This window comes from Entelurus aequoreus, linkage group LG14 (genome assembly GCF_033978785.1).
Source record: "Entelurus aequoreus isolate RoL-2023_Sb linkage group LG14, RoL_Eaeq_v1.1, whole genome shotgun sequence".
Lineage (NCBI taxonomy): Eukaryota > Metazoa > Chordata > Actinopteri > Syngnathiformes > Syngnathidae > Entelurus > Entelurus aequoreus.
The window spans coordinates 20,316,468-20,338,404 of NC_084744.1; the positions used below are offsets into that span (position 1 = coordinate 20,316,468).

Genomic DNA, 21,937 nt, shown 5'->3' on the forward strand with positions numbered 1-21,937 from the left:
TAATAGAATAGAATAGAAAGTACTTTATTGATCCCTGGGGGAAATTCATATTAATTAATTAATCCATTATTAATAATAATAATAATGGATTAGATTTTATATCGCGCTTTTCTATTATTAGATACTCAAAGCGCTCACAGAGAAGTGGGAACCCATCATTCATTCACACCTGGTGGTGGTAAGCTACATTTGTAGACACAGCTGCCCTGGGGTAGACTGACGGAAGCGAGGCTGCCCGTTTGCGCCTACGGCCCCTCCGACCACCACCTATCATTCATTCATCATTCATTCACCAGTGTGAGCAGCACCGGGTGCAAGGGTGAACTGTCCTGCCCAAGGACACAACGGCAGCGATTTGGATGTCAAGAGGCGGGGAGCGAACCTGCAACCTTCAGGTTTCTGGCACGGCCGCTCTACCCACTATGCCATACCGCCCCAATATAGCGATATGGCAAACTATCACAATATTTAAGATAGTCGACACGCTGTTGCCGCATATCGTTTTGTGTTTTTTGCTACTGTAAATTTATTTCATTGTTCCTCATTGAGGGTCGCATGTAGGCCACAGTCAGGAGATCTGGGTTTGAATCTGGACATCTCTATGAGGAGTTTGCATGTTTAAGTTAAAGTACACACACACTAGGTGTGGTGAAATTACTCTCTGCATTTGACCCATCCCCTTGTTCCACCCCCCGGGAGGTGAGGGGAGCAGTGAGCAGCACCGGTGGCCCCGCTCTGGAATCATTTGGTGATGTAACCCCCAATTCTAACCCTCAATGCTCTCCCTGTGCGCGGGTTTTCTCCGGATACTCCAAAAATATTCATGTTAGGTTAAGAGGAGACTCGAAGTTGTCCATATGAGGATTCATTTTTTGGTGTTTCATGAAAACCCATGTCAAGGAATGTGTTGCTGCCTGCTCTGTCTGTGCCCGCAACAAGTCCTCACATCAAGCTCTGGCGGGACTTTTACGTCATCTCCCCATTCTCTCCCAACCCTGGTCTGGTGATTCAACTTCATTACTGGACTTCCGCCATCTAATGGTAACTCGGTCATTCTCACATTAGCAGACCATTTCTCAAAAATGTCATATTTTGTCGCTCGGCCCAAGCTTCCTTCCAGTCTACCATGTCTTCCGGCTGCATGGTATTTCAGTGGAAGTAGTTTCTGACATGGGTCCACAATTCTCCTCAGCTGTCTGGAAGGAATTTTGTAAAGCGTTGGGGGCATCCGCCTGCCTGTCCTCTGGGTACCACCCACAGACCAACGGCCATACAGAGCATGCCAATCGGGATGTGGAGGCAAAAGTTTGCTGCGTTTTTCACCAACAACCAGCCTTCCTGGTCCCTCAAATTGCCATGGCTACAGTATGCCCACAACACACTCGTCAGCTCAGCCACTCGAGTTTCCCCATTTAATGCGGCCTACCAATTCCAACCTTCTATATTCCAGTCATTGGAGGCAGAGTTCGCAGTGCCATCAGGGTCTGCCCATCTTCACCGCGCCCGTCTGGCATGGCGGAACACGCGCGCTGCAGTGCCCCACATCCAACTACAGACCTGGTCAAAAGGTATGGCTATCTTCTAAAGACGTACCTCTTCAGTCTGTCTCACAGAAGCTCTAACACAGGTTCATTGGTCCATTTCTGGTCACACGCATTGTCTGACCTACGGCGGTCCAACTCCAACTGCCTGAGTCCCTCAAGATCCATCCGGTATTCAATGTCTCCCTCCTCTTTTTTCATATACTGGCACTCATGGAGGGCGGATGCTCTCTTTTCCTCTCCCTATCTCTCCTGCTTGCTTCTTGTTTTGTCTTAACTTTTTTGTTGCCTCTTTTTGCACTGTTCCCTAAAATCTAAAAAATGTAATTTAATAAATTACCTGTCAATGAAATTGACAAGATCTCGGGTTTTGGGGAAACTGCCTGTCTTGACAGGGTGGTTGTTGCTGGACACACGACGGACTCTTGGGAGGAGAAGGAGTGCCGCGGGCCTGGTGGCCCTTTCTTTTGTGACATTGACCATTAGGAGCAACTAACAATTTGCAGTCATGTTGTTGTTAGAGAGAAAATACATTCAATGACAGCTAATGCTAGCTACCCAAATTGCTATTATTAGCTAACAACACCTAAAGCTAATGTCAGTGCATGTGTTGCTTACATACATAATTACGTCATTACGTACGAGAAGCCGTAAGAGGGCGGGATATACTGTGTAAAATACATTGGAAAGTTGGTGCCCTCTAGGCATCTGTGTAAATGTTGCAAACATCCATCCATCCATTTTCTACTGCTTATCCGATGCCGGGGTTGCGGGGGCAGCAGCCTAAGCACAGAAGTCCAGACTTCCCTCTCCCCAGCCACTTCGTCCAGGATGTTGCAAACAACCCCTTTAAATTGACTTGTTTTGTATATTTGCCTCTCCAGATTTTGGGGATTCTCCTTTGAACAAAAGTGTAACATCTATACAGCTAATTATCACTAGGGTCACAAGTTAGCTGGAGCCTGTCCCAGCAGACTTCGAGTCGGAGGTTCTAGCATATTTCTTAATAATAAAGGAAAATAGGAGTTGTTTGCAAAGAGGAAACTGTGTTTGTGCGCTAGCTGCTTTTCCAAGAAATGAGCAGTATCACCTTGAGCTTCTCACAGTGCAGTAATCAATCACGGTTTTACGATAATTAACATTTGAAACTGAAATATTAATGACCATGAGGAATTTTACAAAATGCAAAGAAAACAGCACTTTTTGTTCATGCTACTACTCACCGCCACAAAATGCCGCAGTACGTATGTAAGAGCACCCCCATCAGCCTTCTCTGACAGCACGGTGTGAAAGGTGCTGAACTTCTTGGTTCCGATCTCGGCGTACAGGATTGCGACGGGAACATCTGTTTTATTAGCACCTGGATATATGTGATCACTCTTGTACAAATACGGCTTGGGCCTGCAAGCGTTGCGTGAAAAGGCTTTTCAGAAAATTACATTTTACTTTTCAGGGAAAAACATGTATTCAGTGAGAGCTACAAAGGTTTCCAATATCATATTAACTTCTGACACTTTTCTGCCCTGGCCTGGTGAGTGGATCCACACAGGGGCAAGGCTGTGTCATCTTGACTTACCTGCCTGCAGCTGACTTTAGGAGCTTCTTTATGTCTTTTGTGTTGCAGCTATGTTGACTATGAATGGAGACAAAGGCGGTACAGGCCTTCGGAGGAGGTTCATGGCTGGCTATCTGTTGAATAAAGAGCACATTGCTTCAAAGAGGACCTATTATGATGATTTTTTGAAATCTTCCTAATGGTCTACATCAGTGTTTTTCAACCACTGTGCCACGGCACACTAGTGTACCGTGAGATATTGTTTGGTGTGCTGTGGGAAATAATGCAATTTCACCTAATTGGTCGGAAAAATATTTTTTGCACACCAATAATTATAATGCGCAAACAATCTGCCGTTGTAGAGTGTCCGTGCTGTCTGGAGATCAGCAGAGTAACCGTGTAATACTCTTCCGTACAAGTAGGTGGCCACAGGTAGCTCATTGCTTTGTAAGCCTACTTTGAGACAAGAGAATTAATGATGGTTATGGTTTGAAGTCATATCGAACAATTGCGTCAGGTATTTGATGAGAACGACTTTATATTGTTAATATAGGCTATTGAGTTTTGTTTTTAACATTTTCTGCTGATGGTGTCTGTCATGTATTGGTTACTCGGGTCACAGGGCAATACCAGAATCATTGTAAGGAGAACTTAAGGGCGGGGGACACAGGATATGATGACATGTGTTGTGTGTTGGACAACTGGAAGTGGAAAAAGTAAGAGTGGGAATAAAAGTCAATAAGCTTTCTTTTAGTGTATTATTAAGCTTAGATTGATAATAAGGAAACTAATAAGTGACAAGATTGGCACACAACAATAGCGAAGAGGATGGGATAGTGTCCCCCTGGATTTTTTCAGTGAAAAAAATGTGCCTTGGCTCAAAAAAGATTGAAAAACACTGATCTATAGAAGTGTTTTTCAACTACTGTGCTACAGTCTGGTGTGCCGTGGGAGATCATCTAATTTCACCTATTTGGGTTAAAAGTATTTTTTGCAAACCAGTAATTATAGTCTGCAAATTATGTGTTGTTGTTGAGTGTCGGTGCTGTAATACTCTTCCATATCAGTAGGTGGCAGACGGAAGCTAATTGCTTTGTAGATGTCGGAAACAGTGGGAGTCAGCGTGCAGGTAAAAAGGTGTCTAATGCTTAAACCAAATATAAACAAAAAGTGAGAGCCCTTAAGAAAAGGCATTGAAGCTTAGGGAGGGCTATGCAGAACGAAACTAAAACTGAACTGGCTACAAAGTAAACAAAAACAGAATGCTGGACGACAGCAAAGACTTACTGTGGAGCAAAGACGGTGTCCACAATGTACATCCGAACATGACATGACAATCAACAATGTCCCCACAAAGAAGGGTTAAAACAACTGAAATATTCTTGATTGCTAAAACAAAGTAGATGCGGGAAATATCGCTCAAAGGAAGACATTAAACTGCTACAGGAAAATACCAAAAAAAGACAAAAAGCCACCAAAATAAGAGCGCAAGACAAGAACTAAAACACTACACACAGGAAAACAGCAATAAACTCAAAATAAGTCATGGCGTGATGTGACAGGTCATGACAGTAGACCTACTTTGAGACAAGAGCTATATTGGTGCATGGTTGGTTATGGTTTAAAGTCATAGCCAACCATTGCGACAACGACTTTTTACTGTCAACTGAGTTTCGTTTTTTTAATGATTTCTGCTGGTGGTGTGCCTCCGGATTTTTTGAACGCAAAAAATGTGCCTTGGCTCAAAAAAGGTTGAAAAACACTGATCTATAGAATAAACTAAATTAACATCGTCTCTGCTGGTCACATCCAAGTAGTGCACCCATAGTTTTCCCCACAATTGCTTCAAGATGCGATAAATCACCATTTAATTCCACACAATGAGAATAATACGCGCCCATCCCTATTTAGTATTGAATGTACATACTGAATGTCTATACAAGCATACTTATGTATGAAATGTCATTGCAGACTAGGGCATTGTTCATCTGATGGTTTACACAACGTGTGTGATGCCTGAACTCCTTAAAGCATGGCAAGTATATTGCAGCATCATTCAAGATAATAGTTGCTGAACAGTTCAATTTCACATAGAATATTTCACCCAGTGTTTTTCGGGAATAATGACTCTGCAGCACCAAAGCAATTGTAAGAAAAGACTGCGGAGAGCCTTGGGTCATGAATTCATGGCTGCATACAAAACCACTTCTCATAAACTATGTAATGCACCATAGCTGTCATACAAATGTGGGTAAATGTGTCTATTGCATGAATTATTCTGCAATCATTTATGTGGCTACGCCTTAGAACTTAGTCAGTCCGAGCTGCCACAGAAATCATTCCAATGTCCCAATTTGATTTGGCACAATTTGTAATTTGTGATCACTCACACCGTACCTGCTGGAAAGCGTGAACAGCTGGTGAGTAAAAGCGCAAAGAGAGAGCGTATTTCAGCAGGCTCACTTGAAGATCCGTCAGGAACTGGTTGGCTTTCTTGATTATTAAATTGTAGTATGAGCGGACAGACTCTGGTAGAGCAGAATGAAGAAGAGCGACAGATTACAAGAAAGACATGATAAATGAAACATTCGCAATGTGTATGACGGCATACCTCCTTGCTTGTACACAGTGAGCTCCTTCACGGTGTCAACAAACTGCCAGAATTTCTCATTGTTGTCCTCTCCGATAAACTCACTGAAAAGAAAAATGTTCCACGGTACTATGCAAAATGTCTTTATTATTTCAGTATGAACTGAAATTGGTAGACAAAGTAAAGTGACACCATTGTGCATATGGTCGCAGTGTATATATGATGTCATTAATGCTGGCTGAAAATAGGTAGCTGAGGATAAAATGTCTTATGAGGTGCTTGTCAAGTTGCACGCATGCTGCTTCTTTATGGCTTACAGCTACAATGATGTATTGTTTCTATTAAAGGGAGCATGCTCTTTCTCTTCCACCTCTAGTCTTGAGGTAATGATTCCCCCTGATAGGTCACATTGGTACATAACTTTTAGAAGATTGCCTTCTTTAATAAATCTTTTTTTTTTCTTCTGGGTTTAGACCTGCATGCTGTAAAAGTACAGTGCATGTATGCATGTCAGTCTATGTTTGTGTAGTCTGCCACTCGGCTTTTAGACTTGCTGTGACACTTTAAATGATACTGCACATTTTTAAAGGCCCCATGTTATTACTTTTTAACAGTTAAGTTTCAGAGATACCACAATAGTGGATTTGGGTTGACCAAAATCTAGCCTTAATGCTGGCATTTATGTAACCCAGGTGGTTCGGTCCCCTGCCTTTAAACCATTCCGCACAGGGAAGCGAACCCTGGTTGTTTGCATGAGAGATGAATGTGCTGAGGACCGAACCAAAAACCTGGATGGCAGCACTACTCTTGAAGTTGTCAGGGTGTGAGGTATACGAACGTACACCTGGCGCAGCCACACTGGCAGGCCACCACATTTAGACAATTTAAAGCGGCACTAAAAAACTTTTCAACCTTCATAAAACTTTTTCATAACTTTTGGGATGATACATTGACCTATAACTAGTTGGATGACACCTCTGTCACACTTACACCTATACTTACATCCATTTTGCTTCTCTGTCTTCATTAATATGCAACATATACGCTGATCATCTTAACTCCCACAAAACTGGGAGAAGAAAATGCACTCATCAGCGTTTTGCGAGCACTATTTTGTGTTTTATTTTGTATCAATGAAGAAGATTGCCTTCTTTAATAAATCTTTTTTTTTTCTGGGTTTAGAGCTGCATGCTGTAAAGGTACAGTGCATGTATGCATGTCAGTCTATGTTTGAGTGGCAGTACCTTGTCTCCAAAAGAAAGGGTGTCGTTTGCCACTTGGCTTCTAGACTTGCTGTGACACTTTGAATGATACTGCACATTTTTAAAGGCCCCGTGTTATTGCTTTTTAACAATTAAGATTCAGAGATACCACAATAGTGCATTTGGGTTGACCAAAATCTAGCCTTAATGCTGGCATTTATGTAACCCAGGTGGTTCGGCCCCCTGCCTTTAAACCATTCCGCACGGGGAAGCGAACCCTGGTTGTTCGCATGAGAGGTGAGTGTGCTGAGCACCGAGCCAAAAGCCCAGGCTGCAGCCAGCACTACTCTTGAAGTTGTCAGGGAGTGAGGTTTACGAACGTACACCTGGCGCAGCCACACTGGCCTGTTACATTTAGACTAGAGATGTCCGATAATATCAGCCGATAAATGCTTTAAGATGTAATATCGGAAATTATCGGTATCGATTTCAAAAAGTGAAATTTATAACTTTTTAAAACGCTGCTGTACGGAGTGGTACACGGACGTAGGGAGAAGTACAGCGCGCCAATAAACCTTAAAGGCACTGCCTTTGCGTGCCGGCCCAATCACATAATATCTATGGCTTTTCACACACACAAGTGAATGCAAGACATACTTGGTAAACAGCCACACAGGTCACACTGAGGGTGGGCATATAAACAACTTTAACGCTGTTACAAATATGCGCCACACTGTGAACCCACACCAAACAAGAATGACAAACACATTTCGGGAGAACATCCGCACCGTAACACAACATAAACACAACAGAACAAATACCCAGAACCCCTTGCAGCACTAACTCTTCCAGGACGCTACAATATACACCCTCCGCTACCCCCTACCCCTCCGACCTCAACCCCGCCCCCCAAACCCCGCCCACCTCAACCTCCTCATGCTCTCTCAGGGAGAGCATGTCTCAAATTCCAAGCTGCTGTTTTGAGGCATGTTAAAAAAAATAACGCACTTTGTGACTTCAATAATAAATATGACAGTGCCATGTTGGCATTTTTTTTCCATAACTTGAGTTGATTTATTTTGGAAAACCTTTTTACATTGTTTAATGCATCCAGCGGGGCATCACAACAAATTAGGCATAATAATGTGTTAATTCTTACTTACACTTATACTTACATCCATTTTGCGTCCCTGTCTTCATTAATATGCAAAATATATGCTGATCATCTTAACTCCCACAAAACCGGGAGAAGAAAATGCACTCATCAGCATTTTGCGAGCACTATTTTGTGTTTTATTTAGTATCAATCAATCAATCAATCAATCAAGAAGATTGCCTTCGTTAATAAATCTGTTTTATTCTGATTTTACCATGAATTGATTAACGTGGACCCCGACTAAAAACAAGTTGAAAAACTTATTCGGGTGTTACCAATTTTAATTTTCCTGAGGGAACTCTCCTGAAGGAATCAGTAAAGTAATATCTATCTACAATTTAGTGGTCAATTGTACGGAATATGCACTGCACTGTGCAATCTACTAATAAACCTTTCAATCAATCAATCAATCAGAGCTGCATGCTGTAAAGGTACAGTGCATGTATGCATGTCAGTCTATGTTTGTGTGGCAGTACCTTGTCTCCAAAAGAAAGGGTGTCGTCTGCCACTTGGCTTTGAGACTTGCTGTGACACTTTTAGATGCAGACGCCTTGTGTTGCGTGGTGATCAGGAGCAGGGACAGCATAATAATGTTCCTCATACTCGTTTCCCATGCGATCCTCTAAAGTTGCATGAACCTGGTCAGACAGCAAGCGTCGCACAAGCCGGTCAGAGCTTGCCACGTAGTTGCAGTGAAAGTTATTGCCTCAACTCAGTGGCTTACATAAAGTTCATATATTTGGCGAAAGTGGGAAGTAATCACAGTGCGCTGTTAAACTGAAAGTACAACTCATGTGAACAAATAGGTTGGATGCTTAACTGTTTAAAATGACAACAAGAGGATTAAACATTGAGACGTGTAACTGGTTAACTAGAAACATCAAGACGTCCGTTATCAATATGACACTAGTAGCGACTATGGAATAAATAATAAGTCCCTCACCAGGTTATTGATGCTGTCCGCCACCACACTAAGCTAATGACTTCTGGTTGCTATTTTGAGCGTCTAGTAACAACCATTGGCATGCTAGCAACCGGTTAGGCGAAAGAGATGCCAGTCTATCTGCAGTTTTAGCTCCCTCTGACCACTATTTTTATCAATAACACATTGAATATTAAAAAGGTAGGATATATGTCCGATATTACTTTATGTATTATCAAACACACTTACACATATCAATAATTATATTTAACCTGTTGAAAGAGGGATCTAATCAGGCATATTAGTAGACGGCTAAGGGTCCTTGGACTGCAGCTCAAAAGTGTTTTCCACCAAAATACAACACGTCATTCATACAGGTGGTTAGCGGTTTTTGATTCATTAATACTCCGCTTAAACAAACTAATGTGTTCTCTGCCACTTGAAGTATTTATACACCACAACTGACAGGTCACTTCATTAGGTACGCCTGGACAGTATTACCATAGAGCAGGGGTAGGGAACCTATGGCTCTCGAGCCAGATGTGGCTCTTTTGATGACTGCATCTGGCTCTCTCATAAATCTTAGCTGACATTGCTTAAACACGATAAGTAAAGAATAATTCCGCTGGTAATCACAGTGTCAAAATATAAAACATTCCCATGCATTTTAATCCATCCATCCGTTTTTTTACCGCACCTGTTGAAAAAGTCGCATTATGGTGAGAAATATTTTATTTATTATTGGTTATCTTCAGAATAACAATGTTATTAAAAATAATAAGACTCTCTAAAAATGTTGGTCTTACTTAAAAATGCACACATTTAGTTTTATTCAGTGTTAAAAAATATATGGCTCTCACGGCAGTATTTTTTTAAATATTTGGCTTTCACGGCTCTCTCAGCCAAAAAGGTTCCCGACCCCTGCCATACAGTCTATGGCAGGGGTCACCAACCTTTTTGAAACCAAGGGCTACTTCTTGGGTACTGATTAATGCGAAGGGCTACCAGTTAGATACACACTTAAATAAATTGCCAGAAGTAGCCAATTTGCTCAATTTACCTTTAACTCTGTTATTATCAATAATTAATGATATTTATCTTTGTGGAAACACTGATCATCTTAATGATTTCTCACAATAAATATATATAGAAACAGATAAATATCAATATGCAACACTTTATTTTTATATTTTCTCCAAGTGCACATTTTTCAAATTGAACATTTTCAAATGATCACTTCCAAGACAGTCTTGTGAAATCACAATATCCCATTTTAACTAGCTAGCCACTAACATTTTTTAACAAATCATGAATTACTTTGCACCATGTTTGTACAAATAATAACTCATGTGAAATACAAAAGTAAACTCTCAAATTTTTAAATCATGTCACACTTTGAACTGGACACCAAATATGTTATCTGTTTCTTTGTCAGTTAGTGGGAAGCCTGGCATTGCATGCTGTTAACTAGTGTGTTGTACTCTGGTGTGTAACTTGACACTGCAACTCTGAGTGAGTCTTGCAGATGTGCATCAGTGAGGCGTGTTCTGTGTTTGTTCTTGATGAAGTTCATGTCAGAAAAGGCTGATTCACAAAGATAAGATTTTTCCTCATTGTTTGCGGAACCTTCTTAATCTTTTGGACATATTTTCACAGCAATCTGGCCTTAAGCTTAATTATGATAAATGTAAAATGTTAAGGATCGGAAATCTAGAGGGAACGTCCTTTCGAATGGAATGCAAAGTGCCTGTTTTGTGGACGGATGGACCAGTTAACATACTTGGTGTTGTTGTCCCAGAAAATCTGGAAGATCTAGGCTCAGTAAATTATGATAATCGACTAAGAAAGCTGGACAAAATTATGCAATTATGGAAAGGGAAATCCCTAACCTTGTATGGTAAAATGTCTATTGCCAACTCGTTAATTATTCCTCAATTTATTTATTTGTTTTTGTCATTACCAGCTCCATCACAAAACTTTTTTAAGATTTATGAGCGGAGGGTCTTCGATTTTGTCTGGAACGGCAAACCAGAAAAGATTAAAAGAAAGGTTTTGTACAAAGAGTATGAATATGGGGGCCTGAAACTTCTCAACCTTGAAGCTATGTGTCTGTCTTTAAAAGCATCAATTGTTCCAAAGATGTATTTAAACATTGAGTGGTACACAAATGTCCTGTTGGACAAAAAACATGTACTGTATCAAAATAAATTGTATCCTTTTTTACAAGTGATCCCCTCCCAGAGAGTCTGCTGGGAAACATGGCGGGGTTCATAAAGGAAACAATCCACTCATAGTGGTGTTTTCAATTTTATGTGCCAGAAAAAAGAGAGGATATTTTGCAGCAGTTAATATGGATGAACTCTAATATTGTAATAGATGGAAAGCCTTTCTTTTGGAAAAATATGTTTGAAAGAGGAATCATTTTTGTCAATGATATTATCAATGAGAATGGTAAAATTATGAAGTATGATGAATTTAGAGCTATGTATGGTGATGCTTGCTCAAGCTTTTCATTTTATCAACTAACTGGAGTAATTGGGAAAAGATGGAAACAAATAATTAATGATGGAACTACTAAATTATTAGTTTGTAAACCTCTAATAAGAAATTCTAGTTGGCAAAAAGGGACTAAAATAAATAGAAAAATATATAATTTTTATTTAATAAAGAAATCTTTGAAGGCTGCCTCATACAACACAAATGGAAAATGGGAGGACTTTTTTGACTGCCCGTTGCCATGGGATGCCATATTCAAACTAATCTATAAAACCACTATCGATGTGCAAAATCGTTATTTTCAAATTAAAATTATTTATAACTTCTTACCCACAGGGAAAATGTTAAAACTATGGAATATGACAGAGTCAGATGATTGCCGATTTTGTTGAGGAGCCTGAATCCACCCTGCATTTGTTTTGGTATTGTCATATTGTGTCTTTGTTTTGGGTGGAAGTTGAAAAAATGTGTTTAAGGATTGGTTTGTTTATGAAGCTTAATGTGGTTTCTGTTATTTTAGGAGAGTTCATTGACAATCATGATTTAGTCAATTTAATTATAGTACTCTGTAAAATGTTTATTTTTAAGGCCAAAAACAGATATTCACTTAGTATTACTTTCTTTAAAACATTTATTCAGTATGTTCTAACTTTAGAAAGTTACATGGTTGTAAACGATAATGATGCCAAAAAACATTAAAAAAAAAGATGAGAAGTCCTCAAAGGCTTATTTTGAAAGTATATTTATGTTTATAGATTATATGATATCTGTTGTTGTGTTCCCTAATTTGAGTGACCTGGACATAATCTGGACTGTACATAAATGCTTATTTTGAAAATGTAATTTTGTTTATAAATGATATGCAATCTGTTGTGTTCCCTAATTTTTTTCTGTGTACATGAATGAAGGTGTGTGTTGCTGAGTCCGACTTGGACATTATCTGGGCTGGGCCTGGTTTAAAAAACCCTTTAAACAAATCTAATTTAATTGACAACCTGGTCTGTTGAAGATAAGGCCCTTTTTAAAATAAAATAAGATAAATAAATAAAAAACATTTTCTTGGATAAAAAAGAAAGTAAAACAATATAAAAATAATTACATAAAAAATAGTAATTAATGAAAATTTTAGTGGACCAACAGCCTATACAATCATGTGTGCTTCAGGGACTGTGTCCCTTGCAGATGTGTTGTCTATGTTGTGGGAACCAGAATATTGGAAAGAAATAACCCCTTTAGTGTGAGTGGGTGTGGATGAGTGTGCATGGGGGAGGTTGTTTGGGTTGATGCACTGATTGAAAGTGTATCTTGTGTTTTTTCTATGTAGATTTAATTTTTAAAAAAAATTTCATTTTTTTTTTAGAACAGGCCCGCGGGCGACTCATCTGGTCCTTACGGGCGACCTGGTGCCCGCGGGCACCGCGTTGGTGACCCCTGGTCTATGGTAATACTGTCCAGGTGTACCTAATGAAGTGACCTTTTTCAACCACTGTGCCGCGGCACACCAGTGCAGTGTTTTTCAACCTTTTTTGAGCCAAGGCACATTTTTGCGTTGAAAAAATCCGGAGGCACACCACCAGCAGAAATCATAAACTCAGTTGACAGTTAAAAGTCACTGTCGCAATTGTTGGATATGACTTTAAACCATAACCAACCATGCATATAGCTCTTGTCTCAAAGTAGGTGTACTGTCACCACCTGTCACATCACGCCATGACTTATTTGGAGTTTTTTGCTGTTTTCCTGTGTGTAGTGTTTTAGTTCTTGTCTTGCGCTCCTATTTTGGTGGCTTTTTCTCTTTTTCTGGTATTTTCCTGTAGCAGGTTCATGTCTTCCTTTGAGCGATATTTCCCGCATCTACTTTGTTTTAGCAATCAAGAATATTTCAGTTGTTTTTATCCTTTTTTGTGGGGACATTGTTGATTGTCATGTCATGTTCGGATGCAAATTGTGGACGCCGTCTTTGCTCCACAGTAAGTTTTTGCTGTCGTCCAGCATTCTGTTTTTGTTTACTTTGTAGCCAGTTCAGATTTAGTTTCGTTCTGATTGCCTTCCCTAAGCTTCAATACCTTTTCTTAAGGGCACTCACCTTTTGTTTATTTTTGGTTTAAGCATAAAACACCTTTTTACCTGCATTTACAAAGCAATTAGCTACCGGCTGCCACCTACTGATATGAAAGAGTATTACACGGTTACTCTGCCGAGCTCTAGACAGCACCGACACTCAACAACAACACATAATTTGCAGACTATAATTACTTGTTTTCAAAATATGTTTTTAACCCAAATATGTGAAATTAGATAATCTCCCACGGCACACCAGACTGTATCTCACGGCACACTAGTGGGCCGCGGCACAGTGGTTGAAAATCACTGCACTAGTGTACCGTGAGATATTGTCTGGTGTGCCGTGGGAGATTATGTAATTTCACCTAGTTGGGTTAAAAATATTTTTTGCAAACCAGTAATTGTAATCCGCAAATGTGCTGTTGTTGAGTGTCGGTGCTGTCTAGAGCTCGGCAGAGTAACCGTGTAATACTCTTCCATATCAGTATGTGGCAGCAGGTAGCTAAATGCTTTGTAGGTGTCGGGATCATGGTTTGTCGTGATCACAATATGCAGACGACAGCGGTAGGCAGCGTGCAGGTGAAAAGGTGTCTAACGCTTAAACCAAAAATAAACAAAAGACAAGTGCCGCTAAGAAAAGGCATTGAAGCTTAGGGAAGGCTATGCAAAACAAAGCTAAAACTGAACTGGCTGCAAAGTAAACAAAAACAGAATGCTGGACGACAGCAAAGACTTACAGCGCGTGGAGCAGCAGACGGCGTCCACAAAGTACATCCGTACATGACATGACAATTAACAACAGAATAGGAGCGCAAGACAATAACTAAAACACACAGGAAACCACCAAAAAACTCAAAATAAGTCACGGCGTGATGTGACAGGTCGTGACCTACTTTGAGACAACAGTTATAGTGATGCATGGTTGGTTATGGTTTGAATTCATATCCAACAATTGTGAGAACTACTTTTTATTGTCAATATCGGCTGCTGAATTTCATTTTTTAATGTTTTCTGCTGGTGATGTGCCCCGAGATTTTTTTCTAAGAAAAAAATGTGCCTTGGCTCAGAAAAGGTTGAAAAACACTGCCACAGAGTACATCCATCCATCCATTTTCTACCGCTTGTTCCTTTTTTAAAGGGGTCATAGCTGATAATATTTTGGTTTGATTGGAAGGCACTCTGTGTATAAAGTGGTGTTTCACCGCACCCACATAATTCTGATTTTAAACATTTCACCCCTTTTATAGAGCTGAAAAAGATAACCAAAATACACCATACATATAACTTACTTCACCAATTTTAATTAATTAATTTATTTGTATTGTTATTACTTATGGAGTATATTGTGAATAAATTGAGAACAGGAAGTGAACAAAAGTTTTAGCAACTGCTATGTAAAGGAAAAGGGGTAGGATTAAATAACATCTGCTTCTTCCTACTCCTTTTCGAACATGTTGAATAGAGAAACTGGAAATCGTGATGTGTCATGTTGTATGCATGCTTGTTGGAAATAAACTCAAATTCAACTCAACTCAATTCAACAATATGTTGTTACTGAACATTTTACATTTGTAAAAGTAAGATGTTTATACAGCTGTTGCTTTGGATCTCATTGCATTGTGTATATACGCCAGTGACCACAGGTAAATTATACTGCACATTTTTAAAGGCCCCATGTTATTACTTTCTAACAATTAAGATTCAGAGATACCACAATAGTGCATTTGGGTTGACCAAAATCTTCTTCTTCTTCATTTTATGGCGGGTTGCAACCAACGCTATAGGCATACTTGCCAACCCTCCCGATTTTCCCGGGTGTGTCCCGAATTTCAGTGCCCCTCCCGAAAATCTCCCAGGGCAACCATTCTCAAGAATTTCTCCCGATTTCTACCCGGACAACAATATTGCTACACCATCCTTCACTGGGCGCCGTTTCCGGCCGGACAATAATAACGCTTACACCTCGAAGTCAAGCGCTGCAATCCGAACAGAAGAAGAAGACGAAGCAGAAGAAGTGACATGGCAACGAGGAGTAAGAAGAAGAAGTACGCTTGCAAGTTCCAAAATGATTGGAAAAAATAATTTCAGTTCATCCAGGACAGCTTGAAGGGGAAGGGTATGCTGCCTGCAAATTTTGTAGATCGGACTTCTCCATTGAACATGGTGGCCGAACGGATATAGTCACTCATGAACGGTCAAAGCCCAGTATTATGGGCCACCTTGCAACGCAGCACCGGTCACAGCCCAGTATTATGGGCCACCTTGCAACGCAGCACCGGTCACAGCCCAGTATTATGGGCCACCTTGCAAAATGGAGACCCGAGAGTGTAACTTATGCCGAGACAAAGATGGCTATGATGATAGCTACAAGCAACATCCCGTTCTCATTTGCGGATGTTTTCAACAAATCCGTGAGGGATATGTTCCCGGATTCAGAGATCGCTCGCCAGTACGCAAATGGCAGAACAAAGACTACTCAAATAGTGAAAGGTGAGTGTATAGGGTTGCCACCCGTCCCTTATAATACTGAGTCGTCCCTTATTTTAAGATTCAAGTATTTATTTTATATATATATATATATATATATATATATATATATATATATATATATATATATATATATATATATATATATATATATATATATATATATATATATATATATATATATATATATATATATATATATATATATATAAAGAAATACTTGAATTTCAGTTTCGATATCAAAAATGTATTTCTACAAAACCACACATAACAAAAGGGGAGAGAGAAGAAAAAAAAAGTATTAAGTATTAAACCTGTGATCTTAAAATATCCCATTAGAGCCTTGCTACATACTTTATTGTTTTTCCCCTTCCCTAAAATTGCCTTTAAACTCCATCCTGACCAAAATCTAGCCTTAATGCTGGAATTTATGTAACCCATGTGGGTCGGCCCCCTGCCTTTAAACCATTCCGCACTAGGAAGTGAACCCTGCTTGTTTGCATGAGAGGTGAGTGTGCTGAGGACCGAGCCAAAAGATGGCAGCCGGGCAACCAGCACTACTCTTGAAGATGTCAGGGAGTGAGGTACACCTGGCGCAGCAACACTGGAAGGTCGCCTGTTACGTTTAGACCATTTAAAGCGGCACTAAAAAACTTTTCGACCTTCATAAAATATTTTCATAACTTTTGGGATGATACATTGATTTACAATTAGTTGGATGACACTTCTGTCATGGCCTTACTTACACTTACACCTACACCAGGGGTCGGCCACCCAAAACATTGAAAGAACCATATTGGACTAAAAATACAAAAAACAAATCTGTCTGGAGCCACAAAATATGAAAAGCCATATATAAGTCTTATAATGAAGGGAACACATTATGTGTCTATATTAGCTATAATAGCCTACAATAAAAATTACTATTTGTCGCAGGCTGAAGCAAATCTTCGTTGACAGAAATGTTGAAATGTAATATTTATTCTACACATATTTACAACATTAAAAACCATTAGTAAATTAGAGGCTACTCAGAAGGTGAGATAACTCCTGGATATTACTGGCTTTTAATGGCCAAAGGTATAGATGTGTGTGCCTAAGTTAAAGGAAACGGCAGGCTGTCTTCTTTTGATGTATTTATTACAATTTTTGGAAAGCTAGGTAATGTTTGCTGTGGTCTGGAACAACATGGCACACAAACAACTATCTGAAATGCAGCCAATATTACATACAGATAATGTGTCATGAGACATGCAAATATAAATTAAATACACAGAGGACATAAGTAAAGGACATTAAATAAGCTCAAATATAGCTACAAACGAGGCATAATGATGCAATATGTACATACAGCTAGCCGAAATATTATGTTAGCATCGATTTGCTTGCAGTCTTGCACTGACCAAATATGCCTGATTAGTACTCCAACCAGTCAATAACATCAACAAAGCTCACCTTTGTGCATTCATGCACAACATAAAACTTTTGGTGGACAAAATGAGACAAAGAAGGAGTGGAAGATTTTACATGTAAACAAACTGTTGCGTCACAGTCCACACTATGGTGAGTTCAAGGACCGTCGAAATTAGCAGGACAAAACGATGCTCACCAAATACTCTCATCAGTGAAGCATACGCACAAACATATTAAACAGTGAGTGGGCTTTCTAACAATTGGGAATGTTTGTGTCATGTTTGTCCTCAAACAAAAACCATACTAAAACAAAATAAAATATATTTCCCCTATCTGTTTCCATTTTTTTTAAATGCTCCAGGGAGCCACTAGGGTGGCACTAAAGAGCAGCATGCGGCTCGAGAGCCGCGGGTTGCTGAGCCCCGACCTATACTTACATCCATTTTGCGTCTCTGTCTTCATTGATATGCACAATATATGCTGATCACCTTAACTCCCACAAAACTGGGAGAAGAAAATGCAAATACAAATATTCATCACGCACATTGTGATTTGACAGAGGACAATAATCCGCCCCACGTGTGTGTGTCAACATTTTTAGATGGTCAGAAATGAAATAAAAAAAATAGACATATTGTCTATTCAGCAACATCATTTTATAATTGTATAGCTGTTAGAGGAATTAAGGGGCTGATTAAAATAAATTCAACTGATGCATTTTGTCACGTAATGAGAATAGAGTATTGTTGGTAGTTTTTGAATGGTTATTTATTGGATTTTATGGGCCGAATAGAGGACCTCCCATTAGCTCCGTTGTAAGCAGACTTGTATTTACGTTTAGTATTTAGAGTGCATTAAAAAAAAAATTCCATCTGTCGTCACGTCTTTCATAATAATTGTTAATGATAGGCAAAATTCCAAAAAAAGTGCAGATCCTCTTTAAGAAAACCAAATATTTCCTATAAGAAATGACGTACATGCAATGAATCGGTTCCAGACACCAAAAAATATAAACTAGACTGTAGCGCCTACTATCCATCCATCCATCCATCCATCTTCAACCGCTTATCCGGAATCGGGTCGCGGGGACAGCAGCTCCAGCAAAGACCCCCAGACTTCCCTCTCCAGAGCAACATTTGCGACTTCCTCCTGGGGAATCCCGAAGCGTTCCCAGGCCAGAGAGGAGATGTAATCCCCCCATCTGGTCCTTGGCCTGCCGGGGGGCCTCCTCCCAGTGGGACGTGCAACAAGGACCTCCCTAGGGAGACGCTCGTGAGGCATCCGCACGAGATGCCCGAACCACCTAAGCTGGCTCCTTTCCAAGCGAAGGAGCAGCGGCTCTACTCCGAGTCTCTCTCGGGTGACTGCACTTCTCACCCTATCTCTAAGGGAGATGCCAGCCACCCTTCTGAGGAAACTCATTTCGGCCGCTTGTATCCGCGATCTTATTCTTTCGGTCATTACCCACACTTCATGACCATAGGTGAGAGTAGGAATGTAGATAGCTCGGTAGACCGAGAGCTTTGCCTTCTGACTCAGCTCCCGTTTCGTCACAACAGTGCGGCAGAGAGACTGCAATACTGCCCCAGCTGCTCCGATTCTCCGGCTGATTTCCTTCTCCATCTTTCCCTCACTCGTGAACAAGACCCCGAGATACTTAAACTCCTCCACCTGGGACAGAGTCCTGTCCCCTACCCGGACTGTACAAACCATCGGTTTCCTGCTGAGAACCATGGCCTCAGATTTGGAGATGCTGATCCTCATTCCAGCCGCTGAACACTCGGCTGCGAACCGATCCAGTGAGAGCTGAAGGTCACGAACCGAAGGTGCCATCAGGACCACATCATCTGCAAACAGCAGTGACGCAACCTTTAGCCCCCCGAGACGTATACCCTCTCCGCCATGGCCACGACTCCGCCTAGAAATCCTGTCCATGAAAATCACAAACAGGATAGGTGACAGAGCGCAGCCCTGGCGGAGACCAACCCCCACTGGAAACGGATCCGACTTACATCCAAGCACCCGGACACAACTCTCGCTTTGGTTGTACAGAGATTGGATGGCCCTCAGCAGGGTTCCCCTCACTCCGTACTCCCTCAGCACCTCCCACAAGATCTCCCGAGGGACGCGGTCATACGCCTTCTCCAAATCCACAAAACACATGTAGACTGGATAGGCATACTCCCAGGCCCTCTCCAGGATTCCCGCAAGCGTAAAGAGTTGGTCAGTTGTTCCACGACCAGGACGGAATCCACATTGCTCCTCTTGAATCTGAGGTTCGACTATCGGCCGGACCCTCCTTTCCAGTACCTTGGCGTAAACTTTCCCAGGGAGGCTGAGTAGTGTGATACCCCTGTAATTAGCACACACCCTCTGGTCCCCCTTTTTGAAAAGGGGAACCACCACCCCAGTCTGCCACTCCCTCGGCACTGTCCCAGACTTCCACGCAATGTTGAAAAGGCGTATCAACCAAGACAGCCCATCAACACCCAGAGCCTTCAGCATTTCTGGACGGATCTCGTCAACCCCCGGAGCTTTGCCACTGTGGAGTTGTCTAACTACCTCAGTGACTTCACCCCGAGAGATCGACGTCGATCCCCCATCATCCTCAGGCCCTGCTCCTATCAGGGAGGGTGTGTCTGATGTATTTGGGTTCAGGAGTTCCTCAAAGTGCTCTTTCCAACGCCCTACGACTTCCTCACTTGAAGTCAGCAAAGTCCCATCCTTGCCGTACACAGCTTGGATGGTTCCCTGCTTCCCCCTCCTGAGGTGCCGTATGGTCTTCCAGAACAGCTTTGGTGCCGCCCGATAGTCCTTCTCCATGGATTCCCCGAACTGCTCCCACACCCTCTGCTTAGCCTCGTCCACAGCCACGGCCGCTGCCCTTCGGGCCCGTCGGTACCTTGCAACTGCCTCCGGAGTCCCCTGGGATAACATACCCCGGTAGGACTCCTTCTTCAGTCGGACGGCTTCCCTGACCACCACTGTCCACCAGGGTGTTCGAGGGTTACCGCCCCTTGAGGCACCTAAGACCTTCTGGCCACAGCTCGCAGCTGCAGCTTTAGCAATAGAGGCTTTGAACACTGCCCATTCCTGTTCAATGTCCCCAACCTCCACAGGGATGGCAGAGAAGTCCCGCCGGAGGTGGGAGTTGAAGTCCTTCCGGACAGAGGACTCCTCCAAACGTTCCCAGTTCACCCGCACTACACGCTTGGGTTTGCCAGGTCTGTCCAGAGGTTTCCCCCGCCATCTAACCCAACTCACCACCAGATGGTGATCAGTTGACAGTTCAGCCCCTCTCTTCACCCGAGTGTCCAAAACATACGGCCTCAGATCAGCTGATACGATTACAAAATCGATCATTGATCTTTGGCCTAGGGTGCTCTGGTACCAGGTACACCTATGAGCATCCTTATGCTTGAACATGGTGTTTGTTATCGCAAGTCCGTGACTAGCACAGAAGTCCAATAACAATCCACCACTCAGGTTCAGATCAGGGAGACCGTTCCTCCCAATCACGCCAGTCCAAGTATCACTGTCATTGCCCACGTGCGCGTTGAAGTCCCCCAGCAAGACTATGGAATCCCCTGCCGGTGCCCCATACAGGACCCCATGCAAGGTATCCAAGAAGGCTGAATACTCTGAACTCCTGTTTGGTGCGTATGCACAAACAACAGTCAGAGTTTTCCCCCCTCCAACCCTAAGGCGAAGGGAGGCGACCCTCTTGTCCACTGGGGTGAACTCCAACGCACAGGCACTCAGCCGGGGACTCGTGAGTATCCCCACACCCGCCTGTGCCCTCACGCCCTGAGTAACTCCAGAAGTGAACAAGGTCCATCCCTTGTCCAGGAGTGTGGTTTCAGAGCCCTTGCTATGCGTAGAGGTAAGCCCCACCAGATCCAACCGGTAGCGCTCCACCTCTCGCACCAGCTCAGGCTCCTTCCCCACCAGCGTAGAGACGTTCCACGTCCCGAAAGTCAGCCTCTGCTGCCCCGAATTGGTCCGTCTGGAGCCTCCACTTTCACTGCCATCCACTTGGCAGCGCACCCGACCCCACTGGTTCCGACCGCGGGTGGTGGGCCCACGTGGCAGAGAAGATGGTGTGTCCACGTAGCTTCTTCGGGCTGTGCCCGGCCGGGCTCCGTGGCAAGCCCGGCCACCAGGCGCTCGCTGACGAGCCCTACCTCCGGGCCTAGCTCCGGAGGAGGGCCCCGGGCTTCCTCCGGGCCGGGTAACGCATCCTCTTATAGTATAGTTCATGGGGGGTATCGTAACCCTGATGGGGGGGGGCATTCGGGTACTACACCTTGCCCAAGGGTGACCCGGAACTATGTAAGGCAGGGGCGTTCAACTCCCTGAGGCTTAATACAAGCCCACATACCTAACAAGTTACTGTCGTCTCCATACAGCTGTGATCTTCAGCCCGCTCCCCTCACATACTCAATCAGCACTTAGCTTGTCACGCTCACATTTCACAGTCTGTCGGAAATCACAAATCACCCAACAGCACC

General features: G+C 42.3%; 1 protein-coding gene across 5 annotated transcripts in view; it reads right to left on the minus strand.

Moving 5' to 3' along the window:
- uggt2 (UDP-glucose glycoprotein glucosyltransferase 2) overlaps nucleotides 1–9,220 on the minus strand; it is a 109,402-nt gene extending 100,182 nt beyond the window's left edge. For 3 of the 5 annotated variants that reach the window (XM_062069173.1, XM_062069175.1, XM_062069171.1), the window contains exons 1-6: nucleotides 8,988–9,219; nucleotides 8,521–8,682; nucleotides 5,708–5,790; nucleotides 5,494–5,624; nucleotides 3,118–3,230; nucleotides 2,765–2,942 (exon numbers count right to left, since the gene is read on the minus strand). In XM_062069173.1, coding sequence (XP_061925157.1) covers nucleotides 2,765–2,942; nucleotides 3,118–3,230; nucleotides 5,494–5,624; nucleotides 5,708–5,790; nucleotides 8,521–8,645 — 630 coding nt within the window. In that variant the 5' untranslated portion in view covers nucleotides 8,646–8,682; nucleotides 8,988–9,219. Of the gene's footprint in view, nucleotides 1–2,764; nucleotides 2,943–3,117; nucleotides 3,231–5,493; nucleotides 5,625–5,707; nucleotides 5,791–8,520; nucleotides 8,683–8,987 lie in introns of all 5 variants that reach the window. The other 2 variants (XM_062069172.1, XM_062069176.1) reach the window with 2 other exon arrangements.
- Between the last annotated feature and the right edge of the window lie 12,717 nt (nucleotides 9,221–21,937).